The 15,543-nt window shown below is 39.9% G+C and overlaps 2 protein-coding genes and 1 long non-coding RNA gene across 4 annotated transcripts in view; 2 read left to right on the forward strand and 1 right to left on the reverse strand.

Annotated features, from left to right (window-relative positions):
* The window catches only part of prx (periaxin), a 50,917-nt gene extending 36,274 nt beyond the window's left edge, over positions 1 to 14,643 (reverse strand). Inside the window, exon 1 of the mRNA XM_084351188.1 lies at positions 14,367 to 14,643. The gene's annotated coding sequence lies outside the window, so the exon portion shown is untranslated. The remainder of the gene's footprint in view (positions 1 to 14,366) is intronic.
* On the forward strand, positions 1,391 to 5,194 carry LOC311256312. 2 transcript variants are annotated; one of them, XR_014622478.1, is made up of 4 exons: positions 1,391 to 1,557; positions 2,356 to 2,426; positions 2,622 to 5,027; positions 5,128 to 5,194. It is a non-coding gene; the product is annotated as an uncharacterized lncRNA (long non-coding RNA). The 2 variants fall into 2 exon arrangements; XR_014622479.1 differs by lacking the exon at positions 1,391 to 1,557 and having other exon boundaries at positions 1,912 to 2,426.
* On the forward strand, positions 5,205 to 12,480 carry LOC311256305 (uncharacterized protein). The gene is made up of 10 exons (XM_084351239.1): positions 5,205 to 5,247; positions 6,466 to 6,555; positions 6,728 to 6,949; positions 7,027 to 7,101; positions 7,284 to 7,505; positions 7,744 to 7,866; positions 8,637 to 8,803; positions 9,150 to 9,217; positions 11,486 to 11,586; positions 12,075 to 12,480. Exons 2-10 carry the CDS (start codon positions 6,501 to 6,503, stop codon positions 12,203 to 12,205), a joined length of 1,164 nt encoding a protein of 387 aa, XP_084207365.1. The 5' UTR covers positions 5,205 to 5,247; positions 6,466 to 6,500; the 3' UTR covers positions 12,206 to 12,480.
* Positions 14,644 to 15,543: the final 900 nt, after the last annotated feature.

The raw sequence follows: 15,543 nt of genomic DNA on the forward strand, positions 1-15,543 counted from the left end.
TTCTCCTCACATTTGCTGCTCTGCCTGTCGGTGCTTTCTGATGCCATCCGTCATGTTGTCTGTCAGTTTATTAATCGTCTAGTATTACTGTTGCTTTTTGTGCATGGCTTTTAATGTGTTTAATGTTTGTGTTTTGCTTGTTTGTGACCTGCTGGTTTATTATTGTGTCTTGTGTAAAAAAATTTTTGTCGATGTTGGTGTTGCTGCTTAACGTTGCTTCTGTTTTGTCTGTAGCGGCTGCTGTTTGAGCTGAGTTTATGTTAGCTTGTGTGTGTATGTATGGACTTTTGCTTTGTTCTCTGCCTTTTAACCTTTTTTCAGATTTTGTTTTCCAATCCTTTAATGTATTATTTGTATGTCGATAACTCAATCATTTTCTTTTCTTTTAGGGTTACTCTTAACATCAGTCCAGGGACAGCAGATTTAAAATAGCCTTTTGGCTAATTCTGGCATGTTTACATTTGTTAAAATGTTTTATTAATGTGCATTGTCACTGATTATTAAAGCTTTAAATAAATAAATATAGGCTACGTAGAATTCAGACAGTAGGCTCCTTGATTTTTCTTCAAGAGTTGTTGATGAAATTGAAAATTGCTCTTTGCTTTGATGTCATTGCCATACAAACCATCCATACAATCTCTCATAGAATTTTTTTAAACAGTGATATAAGAAGCTTTATTGTCATTGCAACAAGTGGCTACAACAAAATTTTGTTCGGGAACACCTATTGTACAATGGTCATAAAATAGCCTATATTAAAAGGTAATAGCCTATAAATTAGCAGTAAGACTATATGCAGTTTAGAATAAGTATTACAGACTGTAATAGTCTGTACCAGAAGTGCAAGTAGGCTACACAAGATATGGTGGAAATGACTGTAATACTGTGTGACAGTTATATTTTTGATAATAAAAAAAACATGTTGATGGCTGTCTCACATAATGTATTTTAATTATTTTACAGATACTTATTTCAGGAACATTTTTCGACTATATCATATTTCTGAACATTTTCATTGTTGAAGTTTGTCTGGGAGTTTGACAAAGAAAGTGGAATTTGTATAAAATGATGTTTAAAAAAATGCTCAAAGAAGATAAAAGTGAGAGCAGTTGCAAATATTGGGAGTTCCAATACAGGCTGACACTTATCCACCTGATTCAGATGCAGATGGGAAATGTGAACAGTGTGGGGTAACTGAATCTGTGCAACATGTGATAATGGAATACATATGGGAGAGCACTGAAGTTTAATTTAGAAAATCTTGAGGTGAAGGAAGTAGTAGAGTAGTAAAGTAGTCATTTTATTTAATTATTTATTATTATTTTTTTTATTTAAATTTTATTTAAACTAACTGCCACCCTCCTCGGTCTGCACACACCCTCCTCACTGGCTTATCTCTTGTCCTACATCCGGCTCGGTAGGTGGCGGTAATGCTCCCTGAAATAGTAAACTGTCATTAAACACATGAGAAGAAGAAGAAACTTGTGCGCGCATGATGCAGGCATGCCAGGCAGACGACTCTTAGAAACGAAGGAGGTGACTACGAAATCTGTTCTGGTGAGTTATCCCCAAACAAGCTAACATGGTTGAAGTTAAGCTGTGTTTAGGCTAGTGCAACTCAATTTTACAGTTACAGTTCTTTTTTTAAATGTTCGATGAAAATAATCCTATACACTTTTTGTGAAGACACAAATCCGAGTCCTCACTACCTTAAGAGTGCACTGAAAAAATTGTGTTAGCTTCGCAGCTAACGTTAGCAGCGTGCTAACCCATAGCGGAGTTGTTGCTGGCAGTGTGTTTGGTGTTCACTGTTTACAGCCATCAATACCTATAAACACAGGCTCGCTATCACAATTGTAATATTTGGAGTCATACACGGACCGAAATGCTATGTTATCCTTAGCTTCAACATTGGTCACTGCAAATTCAAACTGAGCAGCTAACTCTTGCTAGTTTTGATTCCTCTGTGTTTTGTTACATGAATAGATTGAAACACAGTTAAACAGATTCACTTTATTGACCACAAATTTAGTAAAAAATGATTAAGAGCAGCTGTTTTTCCAGGCATTGCAAACGAAATGAAACATTAGAAAATGGAAATGTGTGTCTATTGGAAACAATAGCTCAATACAAAAATATAGGAGTATTGAAAAAATGCATGTTGTTAGTCAGATGATGTTTAATATTATGTTCGTTTAATTAAGCTGGCAAAAAAAATCAAAGCCTGGTGATTGCCATAAACAAAAAAACAGCACATACTTGCTTAAATTGAATTGTGAATTGACTGAAAAGTTCTTTTGGTTAACATGTTGATTTACGGTGTGTGTGTCCCTAAATTTTCTCTCCATACATTAGGAGGGCATTTATCAGAATCTGACATCTGTGGACCGACGCTAAAAAGATTTCCACTCACGCAGAGAAAGAGGGTAAGGAGTGTTTGCCATGATGACACATTATTGGTTAATTGTATTTCACAGACATAGCTTGGGGGTTGTGCAATATAATTTTTATTCACGACAAAAAATAACTATAGTGGTATAAATGTATTGGTTGATTTTATTACCTAATTGCTAATCTTTTCTTTTTTTTTTTCCTTTTCTTTTGGGGGGGGGGGAAAGAAGATGTCTTATCTGAGGCGCTGGAGAAAAATTCGTTCACAAGCCGCATCAATTGCACTGCAAAGTAGCAGTGAAGGTAGTGGCCCTGACAATTTGGTGTCCAATCAAGCTGAAGCCCAAAACACTGATTCACAATCAGAAGGAACTGGTCCTTCAGTAGGTGTTTCTGAAAGTCTGGAACCCAGTCAGAGTGATGTAGATTCACCAGTAGAAGGAAACAGTAATTCTGATCAAACAGATGAACTTTCTGATCTAGATTCAGATTTTGGATACAATGCACGTGTTTTAACTGACTCTGAACAAGACTCAGAATCTGCACAGGAAGATGAAGTGACCCTCCAAGAAAAGCTTGCGTCCTGGGCTTCAACAAGTAAATGTGGAAGAAGTAACCTTAATGAACTCCTTGGTATTTTGCGGGACGAAGGTTTACCACTACCAAAGGATTCCAGGACATTACTTGGAACACCACGTTCCATACCGACTGAGGAAAAGTGCGGTGGACAGTACATTTATCTCGGGATTACATCCTCTGTTGTGAATATTATCAAACAGAATACTGCGTTTTTGGACAATTCAAACTCTGTGGACTTAGTGGTGAACATTGACGGAATTAATCTTTTCAAGGCATCTCCTCGCCAGTTGTGGCCAATTATCTGTACTTTCAGTGATTTTGAGCCTTTCGTTGTGGCACTGTATTATGGCACCTCTAAACCTGACTCTGTTGATGATTATCTTGCGGACTTTTTAGCAGAATACACACAACTACAGGAAAACAAAATAGTTGTAAATGGCAAAGAAATTAATGTTCAGATCAAAGCATTGGTTTGTGATGCCCCTGCTAGAGCATTTGTGAAATGCATCAAAGGGCACACTGGATATTACAGCTGTGAAAGATGCATTGTAAAGGGAGAGTATAAAAACAAAAGAGTCGTGTACTTGGGAGACTACCCTTTAAGGACAGATGTAGCATTTGCCAATGGGCTTTATAATGACCACCAGCTTGGGGTATCCCCTTTACTTAATGTAGGGATAAATTGTGTCACAGGTTTCCCACTAGACTACATGCATCTAGTGTGTCTTGGTGTTGTGAAAAGACTGCTGTGCTTCTTTAAAAAAGGACCACCTGAATGTCGACTGTCACAAGGTCAGTTGCATGAGATTTCAACTCTTCTTGTCTCTCTGTCTGGGAAACTTCCTAGTGAATTTGCTCGCCAACCAAGATCCCTAACAGAGTTAAATTGGTGGAAAGCCACAGAGTTCAGACAATTTGTCCTATACACTGGACCTGTTGTGTTAAAAAAGGTATTGCACAAGGATGTGTATGACCACTTTCTCTGCCTAACGGTAGCTCTATCAATACTTCTGGACTCATGTGAGAGAAGGCGTGTTGCTTACATGGACTTTGCAGAACAACTCTTAAGCTACTTTGCAGCAAAATGTGAGCATATATACACAGCAGCTTTCCTGGTCTATAATGTCCATAGTTTGAAACATCTGGCAGATGACTGTAGGAATTACCAGTGCTCTCTCAATGACATATGTGCATTTCCATTTGAGAATCATCTGCAAGTTCTCAAGAGATTGGTGAGAAATGCCAAGAATCCAATCAGTCAAGTGGCAAAGAGACTCATTGAACAAGAGAGGGCAGGGGGCCACCCAAAAGAGACAGGCAAGAAGAGTTGGCATTTTGTTGCTGAAAATGAGAGAAATGGGTGTTTTCTCTTGCACAACGAAGACTTTGCCTTTGTTAAAGAAAAACGAGATGGCAGTTTGTTGTGTGACATAATATCTCAAAACAGCCTGGAAAGTTTTTATACTGTGCCTTGCGACTCCAAGCTCATTAATGTGGTGTTTGTTAGAAACTTGGACAGAGTACGGAAACACCGCAGGCTTCTTGACGTGTCTGATATTGAACGTAAAGTGGCTTGTCTGCCATATCGTTCAGGATATGTGCTTATGCCTTTACTTCATCGATTTGAGCGAAAAGTATAAAAAGAAAATAACTTCTAGATGGAATTTTGACAGTTTTTTTACCTAAAGGGGAATTTTAACTGGGGTCCCCCACTCAAACACTTAGAAAAGGAGTTGGGGCAATACATTATTTTGTTTGATGGTGCTATTGTGAGAATATAGTCAATCTACCACACAAACTCTCTCTGGCAGGGCTACTGTTCGCTATATATTTTGTATGCATGTTCAGTGTAGTTTATAGGATGGCTTGGGTTCGTGCAGCTTGGAAAGAAAGGGACCGCGAAGAAGAAGGTGTGGTGCCAGCAAGCTGGGTTGACATCGACAAGAAGTTAGTCTTTTGGCCAAATGTTGTAAATGCAGCCAAGTTCATCATTGAGCGCCGCAAACCAACTGATGGATGGAAACGGTTCACTCTGGTCAAAGTGAAGCTCAGATCTGGTATGTACAGTCATATTACAGTAAATACACTTTGACTTGAATATCATGCCATGTCAATGTTTTGCATTGATAACCTTTTTGGTTTGGCAATGTTTCATAGATGATTACCAAAAATGTGAGAGCTGGGACCAAACAAGTGGTGCAGAAACAGAAGGAGGAGCACAGTGAACCAGAAGAAAAAATAAAAAAAGGCGACAGGAAGACTTCGATTATGAGGAAGGTAATTGTGCTGTGCCTATTTAAGTAAATATTGCATATGCTAAATATTTGATTACATGTCTACTTCTTTAACACCATCTATTCTCTTTAAATTACACAATAAGTATCAGGGCCTGAAATTTGCTGCGGGATTGCGGGTATTGCGCATAATTGGACCGATTCCCGCAAATCTCACACTCATAATGCGGGAAATTCCCGCACACATTTCAAACCAGCCAACTACTGGTACACACTACAGGAGCGCTGCGTTAGACAGTCTGACTTAAATGACACACACGTCTTTGTTTGTATAGTTTAGGTAGCCTACTGTACTGAATAAAGTTAGATGTTATAAAACACACACGCTGCTGCAGCTGTGCAGCACCACATCTGTTGCGCTCTGGTTCAGCCATCGGTGCTCAGATGTTGGTTAAATCTCTTCCAATATTGAACTCTTTTTATACAACATGCAGCCAAACACCAGGTTAAAGAGAGAGGAACAGCAGAGCTCCTCTGACAGCTCCTTCCTGCAACGAGCAGGGTTTTTTTTTAGCAGCGCCGTCTTTAGAGGTGAAGAACACGCACATGTCCGCCTGACTTTAACACAGGGTTTTCCTGCCTATCTAAGGTGATTTTGGTGCCCATGGGGGGCGATCAGATGCAGCGTCTTGCACCAACTCACCGTTTAAAAGGAGAAGGAAGCCTGTATGTGGAAAGACATCGCGAGATGTAGAATGAGTTTTATAGACGAATAACACACATGTCAGGACCGCTGACTTACATAATCAGAACAGACATGTCCTGTGATTATCAGCCTTGTTTCATATTTAATAGAGGAGGGACAATATCTGAAAGTACAACTGTCAAGCCAGGGAAAACCCTGTAACACTGAGTTTGCAAACTGAGTATTATACCTCAGCATGTGACAAATAAAATTTTGAACTGCTGTGTAGTTGCAGCATCATTTATATCTGAAGCATAACATATAATATAGACCTGTAGTCCCCCCCAACAAAGTAAAATCCCCCCCCCCCCCCATGTGAAGCCCTTAGGGGGGGGAATTCCCCCCACTTTTGGAAAATGAATTTCAGGCCCTGAGTATCAATAACACAGTGTATCATATTGCTCCTTGATCATCAATGCTAGCATCATACACAGGCATATCGTAAGTCTACTGACAGTTTTAGTTTTATATTTCAAGTTTTTTCACTTTCCCACTGGACATTTGTCTCTCAATTAGGTGCTTGTGGTGGCAGCTTTGTGGAGCCTGAACACATGGTAGAATCACCTGATTTGTTTGCAGATGATGATCATGCCATCAGTGATGAAGGTAAGTTAAACTGCCTTGTGACAGGAGTGATGTTGATAGGAATATTGAAGCAACTTTTAAATTTGAGGATTTGGTGACAGCCAGCAGATTTTAAATAAATCAAGCTTTAAAATATAGAACTTTTCAAAGAACGGCATCATTAGATAAGATTTTCATGACTTTTTTTATACAGACTATATTCCAGAGCCAGAGAGCCAAGGTAGTCCAAAAAGGTTCAGCTCCAATCCAGTGGCAAAACATGGGTCTGCTCCTAGAAAAAATAGAAAAGAGCCTACACTTCCAGCTGCTCCACAGAAAGTGCGACCTCTCCACCAGTCTCCACCAAGTTCGGAAGATGACGACACTGCACCCTTCACATCAAGGAAAACCCCTTCCTGTCCACCGAAAACAAAAGGTTTGTATACAGTTCTATTTCATTATGGCCTTTCTTTTTTGATAGTTGGCCTGATTTTTGACCTGATTTGTTTGAAGATGATGATGATGACCATGCCATCAGTGATGATGAACCTGAGATCAGGGATGATGATCATGCCATCAGTGATGAAGGTAAGTTAAACTGCCTTGTGACAGGAGTGATGTTGATAGGAATATAGAAGAACTTCTAAATTTGAGGATTTGGTGACAGCCAGCAGCTTTCAAATTAATCAAAGTTCATTTATATAGCTTTACAATATAGAATTTAAAAAACAGCATAATTTGATAAGATTTTCATGACTTTTTTTTTACAGACTATATTCCAGAGCCAGAGAGCCAAGGTAGTCCGAAAAGGTGCAGCTCCAATCCAGTGGCAAAACATGGGTCTGCTCCTAGAAAACATAGAGAAGAGCCTACACTTCCGGCTGTTCAACAGAAAGTGCGACCTCTCCACCAGTCTCCATCAAGTTTGGAAGATGACGACACCGCACCCTTCACATCAAGGAAAACCCCTTCCTGTCCACCGAAAACAAAAGGTTTGTGTACAGTTCTATTTCATTATGGCCTTTCTTTTTTGATAGTTTGGGCTAGTTCATAGAAATATAATGATTCTATTAAATAGTTCTGCTTGATGTGTTTGACCAGAACGAACACTTAACTGTGTTCAAACAATGTTTACAAACATTTTTTGTTTTACATTTTGGAGGTTATTTCTATAGAAGAAGCAACAGCATACAATTTCACCTTCTCATGAAGGCATGTCTCACCAAACAGGAAAAAATAGAGGCTCAACACCAAGTGTGTCTCATCACGCAGAAAAAGGAAGAGGCTCAAGACCAGTCATCAGCTCCCCATTTAAAAAAAGACCAAGCTCCCCATACCCAATGACACAAGCTAGTAAGTACACACACACACCCTCATAGACACAACCAGATCACTTAAACCCAAATCCAGACCCTTTATCTTTATCAACGTACTGCATAAAAGTGTGTTTGTGCAGGACTGTAGGTTTAAAAGACACGCCCTAATGTCTTCAGACTTTGTGACGTCTGGATAATTTTGATACACAACTGGTGCACATTTGTCAGTGAAACGTCATCTACAGCAGTGGTTCTTATCCTATTTAGGCCATGACCGCACCAAAAGATCATTTGAACTGGGGACCCCCACCCTGAAAACATTTGGCAGTGTTAAAGCTGGAGCGTTACATTTTGTTGGACTCGGTTCCGCAAATTGATATTCCAGTCTACTTGCATACATCCAGGGAGAGGTGAGAGGATTGAGGGTCCATGTGGTGGTTGGGGGGGCGTGGATGGAGTGGGGAGACATGGGTTTATGGAGGGAGCCTCGACCACAAACAGAGGCGAACAGGGTTTGTAAGGAAATAAAACAAAGTCTGCTATTCAATGACTCACGAGTGCTGAATATGCTGTTAGGACACAGCCGGCTAAACTGACCACAATAGTCAACGTTCAAGCAACGGGCGCCCCCCGGAGAAAAATATGTACCATGATATAAATGACTATGAACAACAGTTGACACAGAGTCATGAACCCATGCAAATAGAATCATGACCTGGCTCAGTTTATTTTTTTTGGCAAGTGTAAGTTGCTACGGTAAGGTGTTGATGATTCTAGTTATGATTGTCTTTCTTTCAATGCTTTTAGGATTTCATAGAAAGGTTATGGAGCTGCTGGTAGAGATCCGTGATGGGTTAAAGGACTTAAAGATTGCCCATCAAGCAGAAGACACTGTTTTTGACCAGGCTACAACCCTCGAGGAGCTTGAACACCTGGAGGAGTCCCTCAAATCAACGGAGGAAAGGCAGAAACTAGTAGGTTTTGTAAATTGACAAATCCTCTAGCACATCTTTACCGAATGCCTTGGAAACCAATCCGGATACAATGGCAAATTATCAGGGATCACACAGTTGTTTTTTTTTGTTTTTTTTTTATCTCTGACATTTACATTCAGTTGTAGCACCTACATTGAATTTAGATGTTAGAGACGTATTGGTAAGAAGAAATCTGGCAGTATTAGACTACAGTAGTGATACCAACGTAATGAATTTTTTCTCAAATGTGCACTGTTGAAATCACCTTGTAACAGACAACAGTCATGGGATATACTGAACTCTAAACTTGCTCTTGTTTTTGTACACTGATTTCCTCCAATTTCAGATCCAACGCTTGTCCATGGTTGGAGGAGGGACATCAACAAAAAACAACGTGAAATGGATCTTAGACAAGTAGGTTTTTTTTTTTCATATCATTGTCAGTTGTCTGTTATTAAGGAAGAATTGATTGAACCGGAATTGACAAAACAATACACAGACACCAGGACAAAGTGTAAAACCAGTGTTATACACATCAGTGTTGTTGATCAACTAGGGCTGGATGACATAGAAATAAACATATTGATATTGAAAAATTCAATATCGTTAATTAACAAAAAAATAAAAAAATATTTTAAGTACGGCCCCGGCCATCTTATCAGGGGTTAAAGCAAAATAAAATCTTCTGACTGAATTTTTTTCCAGGCCAGGGCAATGTGTCTATTCTAAATATGAAAAGAAAATCAAACCACTTTTAATTTCTGCTCATTCCTTTTTCGTTTTGACCAGGAAATTGAAAAGCTATTTAAATTAATTTCAATTCAATTATTATTTCAATTCAAATAACCACGTTTTTTGTGGATTAAATTTAAGCATTCTTCTTAGTTTTTTACTCTGGTAGATTTTATTGCACTTACAGTAACATAACGAGTGTAGCTCACCTTGAGTTTTCACCTGGATCACTGTCTGTGTGTGACATACAGCTCTTTAGAACAGATCATAATGTTGCTGCTGTATTTTAAACATCAGAGTGTTTAAGATTGAGAGGTTTGAGGTGGAGCTGCAGGGTTGGGTGGAGGTGTGTGAAAGTTTATTTGTGCTGTTGAACGTAACCGCTGTGAAACAATCATTAAGTAATGTGATATTGATCTTATTCACCAGCTTCTTACTGTCACCGCTCCCTCTCTTCATCAGCTCTACCTCACTCCACCACAGCTAACATTGTCTTGTAGCTGCTCTCTGACGGAGTGACTCTGTCTTCCATTTGTTTTGAACTTTTATAAATAACAGCAAGGAGGAGTAAAGTAGTAGTCTTCCTGCATTGATTGTACTGTCTGAGAGCAAAAGAGAGCGTCACCATCTCTCTCACACACTGAATCTGTTAGCTGCTCCTCTCCTCCGTATCAGCGGGCACCTGAGTGCTGTGTGACAGACAGCAATGTTGTCTGACTATTTAGTTTAGATGCAGTTATGGCCTGCTTGTTTCCAGCACCATTTTCACCATATAGGGTGGTCAAAATTAATGCGTTAACCTGGGATGATTAATTTCTGGAACAATTTTTATTTACGCAATTGGCACATGTGCATAACGACCCGCCTCGTATCCCACAACTCATTGATGACGGTAACTACAGTGTATTTCAGTAGCCTGCCTCTTCCCCCAAACAAACACTGTGTGTGTGTGTGTGTGTCTGTGTATCTGTTTAATGCAGGAATAGTTATTAATAGTTACAATAGTTATTCCTCATCACTGTTGTGTATCAAAGGTCCAGACATATGGGGGACAGAGCTGTCAGTAAGCGGTTACGGGACACCGTTGTGTTAGCTGTGGTGACACATTCAACAGCACAAATAAACAGCAGTAGCATTATTCTGCTTTGGTTGGTTTAGTTTTAAAAAGTCTTAATGAGAGATCTTCTTTATTTCATCTGTGCAAAAAATCAACTCTGATCCTGATCCACTGCTAAGTCATCTGGAAGGCTTTATTGATAAGCAAAGGGTTTAGTTATTTGAAGAAAAAAAAACCAATGTTAGAAAAACAAAATTACTGAAAAATGTCAAGATCTAACCTTGTTTTCCTCAGTAATTAACTAGTTGAATTTAAAAAGACTGCTTAAGGCTGTGTCATCATCACTCAACCAACCATCAACCAACTACAGTCACAAGTTAAATTAGAAAAGTACAATCATTATTATTATTATTATTATTATCATATTTTTAATTTTTTTATATATATAAATATAATCTCTTAATTTTGCTCTGAGTGCACCAGAATGATACATTTGACTTTAACATGTACAATATTATCTTCCAGGGAAGCACGCGTCTATCCATCGATACATATTGTCATATTGAATTATTGCTTAACATGTGCAACATGAGATGCAGTGCAACAAAAATTAAATGTATTTTTCAGATTTTGTAACATAATTTGTATGCTTAACATTTCTTATTTTAGTAGTAAATCGTACTTGCTTAATGTTACCCAGAGGCACCATCTGACTTCTTACTGACCTGTCATTATCAGCTGGCTGGACCGGGACCCTGTCAAACTGGTTCCTGGCCAGGAATCACTTAAAAAATTGATTGGTGTCATTGGTGTAGCCAGATGATGTGCCGACTTGTGCTGCACTGACAATGGCTTCTGTATAATTGTATTCAAATTCCCTTTTGTACCTACAGGTTGATGACCCAAAACTTGCAGGCACAATTCAATTTGTGTGGAAGGGGACCTCAAAAGAAGCTTTCATTTGAGAAGCTCCGCCTCTACTCTGTTGTAATAGGTAAAAAAGCACATCTATACTATAGTGCTCCAAATCTAACACTGTCATATTTCTTCAACCACTCGACGGATTGAGATGAGACATAGTGGATATCTTCCTTGGAGCACAAGAATGTTCCTGTATTGACTTTTAAGTTGATACCGGAACCGGCGTGCCTGCACAAGATGATTGTTTGCCAGTAATGGTGGTTTGGCTTCACCAGCAGGCTCCAGCGGTTATTTGAACAGAAACAGCTCTGTCACTCTTTCAGCACATAAACAAATGCAAGCAAAGCTATTCTGATGGTGAAAAATATTACCAAACCTCAATCCCATTAAAAAAAAATTATATTTAGAAAGTTACACTTGGTTTTGAAAAGTAAGTAGCTTATATATCAGCTGTTTTGTTGCAGCCGCAACTAGTTGTGTAGGTGTGAACTGAGCTTTAGAGCATCTGCAGCTGAATATTTTCACCGCTTTCTACAGCCAATCTTATTTCATGTCTTACAGATAGTGTCCAGAGGAGCACGCCTGACTCAGAGGTGAACATTCGTCGGGTGATCGGCGAGCACCTGAAATTTGCCCCAGATAGGCAAAAAGGCGGCAGAAAGAAGGTGGATGACGGGAGTGAGGAAGTGTAATATATTGTAAAAATGTAAATAGTTAAAGGGGACTTCGGCCATTTTTGACCCCATATCATTTTCCTGAGGGTGACCCAATGTTGGGGGAAGCAACAGTGTAGGTGGTTGTATCATTTTCAGTCAGTTTTTTGAAAAAAAATGACCAGAGTTCTACTGTTTAAAAGGTTTGTTTTAGTCTAGATGTCATTTGTTTGTACGGATATTTGAATTGTTTTTTACTTTCATTTGAAAGTGTCTTCTCTTTATATTTTTAGGAAGTTTTTAATAAATGTTGGTTACCGATTTTTGCTTTTAAACTTTTTTCTAGACTTTGAGATTGGAGGCTGATTTCAACCCAACATTCAATTTTGATGTCAAGCCAACGAGAACTCTTAAGCTCAATTTGATATAATATTATATATATATATATATATATATATATATGTGTGTGTGTGTGTGTGTGTGTGTGTGTGTGTGTGTGTGTGTGTGTGTGTGTGTGTATACATACATACTAAAACAATTGTATTCAACGTGAGAGTCCAAACATAATCCAAGATCTCTGTAACACAGGAGGTAAATGTAATGTCAACGTTGGGATATGACGTAATCCATATGACAACCATAATGCAATGGTCATCCAACGTTAGAGTCTAACTAAAATCCAATGTGTATTTAGTGGTGGTGCTTGACGTCAAGACAACGGTAGGGTTTGACGTAGACCTAACTTTGAAATCAATATCATAATCCAATGTCTATATAACGTAAAAGGTTGACGTCAAGGCTACGTACAAAATCAAATGTCTATTTAACGTTCAGGGCTGACGTCCAGCCAACGTTAAGTTTTAACATAAACCCAATTTTCAAATCCATATCATAATCCAATTGTAATCCAACGTTGGAGTACAACCAAAATCCAATGTCTATTTAATGTAAAAGGTTGACGTCAAGCCTACGTCAAAATCCAATGTCTATTTAACGTTCAGGGCTGACGTCCAGCCAACGTCACATTTTAACATAAACCCAATTTTGAAATCCATATCATAATCCAATTGTAATCCAACGTTGGAGTACAACCAAAATCCAATGTCTATTTAACGTTCAGGGCTGACGTCCAGCCAACGTTAAGTTTTAACGTAAACCCAATTTTCAAATCCATATCAATATCCAATGGTAATCCAACGTTGGAGTACAACGTTGTTCTAATGTTGCATCAACGTCAAGTGTCTGCTGGGTGCGTACATTATGTAACTCAGAGGTACAGAGCGGGTGTGTTGTGGCTCCAGCCGCCCCTGTACCCACTCTGGGCCAACAAACATACCAGGCCAGTGTACGAGCTCTGCGGTGGAGCTGGAATTGGGGGGCAAACAGATCCTGTGACCATCACACTGCAGCTGTCGCTGGTGTGTAACATTAAGACAGGGGCTATTTGAAATGACCGCCTGCTGCCACCAGCAGCTCCGTCAGCTCTGCTCTGCAGCAAAAAGCTTCTTAACCTTATTTTTGTCTGGGACACTCTGTTATTACGATAATGTTTAGGTGCTTTTTTATAAATGAGTCAGTGTCCCGTGCTGGAGGCCGCACCCATCTGGCTCTCCTAAAGGTTGAATAAATGCTACGAATAATTTTCAAGTGTTATTCGACCCCGGTCTGCTTACAAAACACTCTTATAAACTTGGAGTCATAGTGACATGCCACACTGCAAATAGTTACCCTGAAGCCCAGTGAATACTCAAGTGTTTGTAACCAGCAACTGGCATGTTGGAATAAACACAGGCGGCAGCTGTCTTACTAAAACTGTCTTTGCATTTAAACAGCGTGCTATTGTTATCCTCTCAAGTCAGCAATGTGCAGTCTGCAGTCTGCTGCTACATAAACTATTCTGCATAGCTCCTAGCAGCTCCTGAGCTGCCAAATGTTGAAGCAGTATCTCGGAAAATAAAACAAGTTCTCAGGCTGATTTAAAACTAAATTAAACAGACACACAGTAGAGACGCAGAGCAACAAAGGCACGGCCGCTGAAGATGCCTCAGTACTGCTGCTTCTCCAGAAATTAAGTTTTCAGTCGCATCCAGACTTCCAACACCTGCTTTCCTCTCTGCACAGAGCAACACCTTCAGGTATCAACAGACTGCACCTGGTCATCAGCACAGACACTTTATTGAACCATATCCATCCAGCCTACCTCACTCCTCAGCCTCGGCGTGGGTTCCTCCAGCAGTTCAGAGGTGACAGACCTCCACCTGCAGCAGCACAGCTTCAATCTCAGCCTCTCTCTTTTTTCTTTTCTTCTCACGTCTCCCTCTCTCTAACGTTCACTTCCTGTCTGTCCTCAGCTGTTTTCCTTCACTTGTTCTTGTTGTTCTTGGTGGTTATCTGATCTTTTCCCCCTCTCTTTCTGTCTAAGGCCTTTGCCCCTTGTCACCAGCCAGCCTGTTGCTCCCCTCACTGAAGCCTCAGGCCTGGCCCGGGCCCATGGCATCTCTGGGACGGACGCATCCGGCTGCCTGATTGGCCCGAGAGCAGAGAGATGCCCTCCATATTAGGGCAGAAACAGGCGGGGCTGCGATAAAGGAGGGAGGAGAAGAAGATAACAAAGTTTGTGACATAGTAGTCTGTCTGTGAGAAGTGAGCCTACTGACTGTTTGTCCCTCTGTCTCTCAGATGACTGCCGCATGTCTCCACACAAAAACCAGCACAGCCAAATGAAATCCATCATAAAATATACACAAAACAGAGCTGTGCTGGTAGGTGACTTAAAGCCGATAAACAAGAACTTGTTGCAGCTCTAACACTAATTGGTACATTGATTTTAAATGATCTGTGGCCAAGTGTTGTTCTGCTTTAGCATGAGATCAGCACAATTATCAGGAAAATAACCCTAAAGGTTCATTCCCTTGTTTCCAGGAAGAGTTTAAAGTGATATAGTAATGAAAGCTGCATGAGTAGACCTCGCTACATCAGCAATATTCACTTATGGATGCATCTTTTTTAAAACATAGACTACAGGCTATAAAATATGAGGTCAAGGGTCAGTCTTTCTACTTTGGATAATGCTCCTCCTCACCTACCATCCGGCTGTATACTGCTGAGTTTGCATGAAGTGTGCAGCGATCGATCTGCTGTTAAGTTCTGCAAGTTGACCAGCGGGACAGTTTCCAAAAGCGTGACGTACTCTGTTCATGTTGATGAAGGATAACTGGACGGAGCCGGCGTGTGTTGTGTCACGTGGGATTTCTTTCCAGTAAGTCGACTGTTGATGATTTAGATCTCTATGTCCCAGCTGAACCATCCCACTTCAAACCCAGGAGCCAAAATAAACCTGAAAACAGGCTCTAATAAAATCCCCACGGTATCTAAAT

Source organism: Pagrus pagrus (assembly GCF_965226575.1).
Source record: "Pagrus pagrus genome assembly, chromosome: 4".
NCBI lineage: Eukaryota > Metazoa > Chordata > Actinopteri > Spariformes > Sparidae > Pagrus > Pagrus pagrus.

Coding starts and splice junctions, on each gene's coding strand:
- LOC311256305 (XM_084351239.1), top strand. CDS start 6,501: ATGGTAGAATCACCTGATTTGTTTGCAGATGATGATCATGCCATCAGT. Junction 6,556..6,727: donor TCATGCCATCAGTGATGAAG/GTAAGTTAAACT, acceptor TTTTTTATACAG/ACTATATTCCAGAGCCAGAG. Junction 9,218..11,485: donor GTGAAATGGATCTTAGACAA/GTAGGTTTTTTT, acceptor TTGTACCTACAG/GTTGATGACCCAAAACTTGC.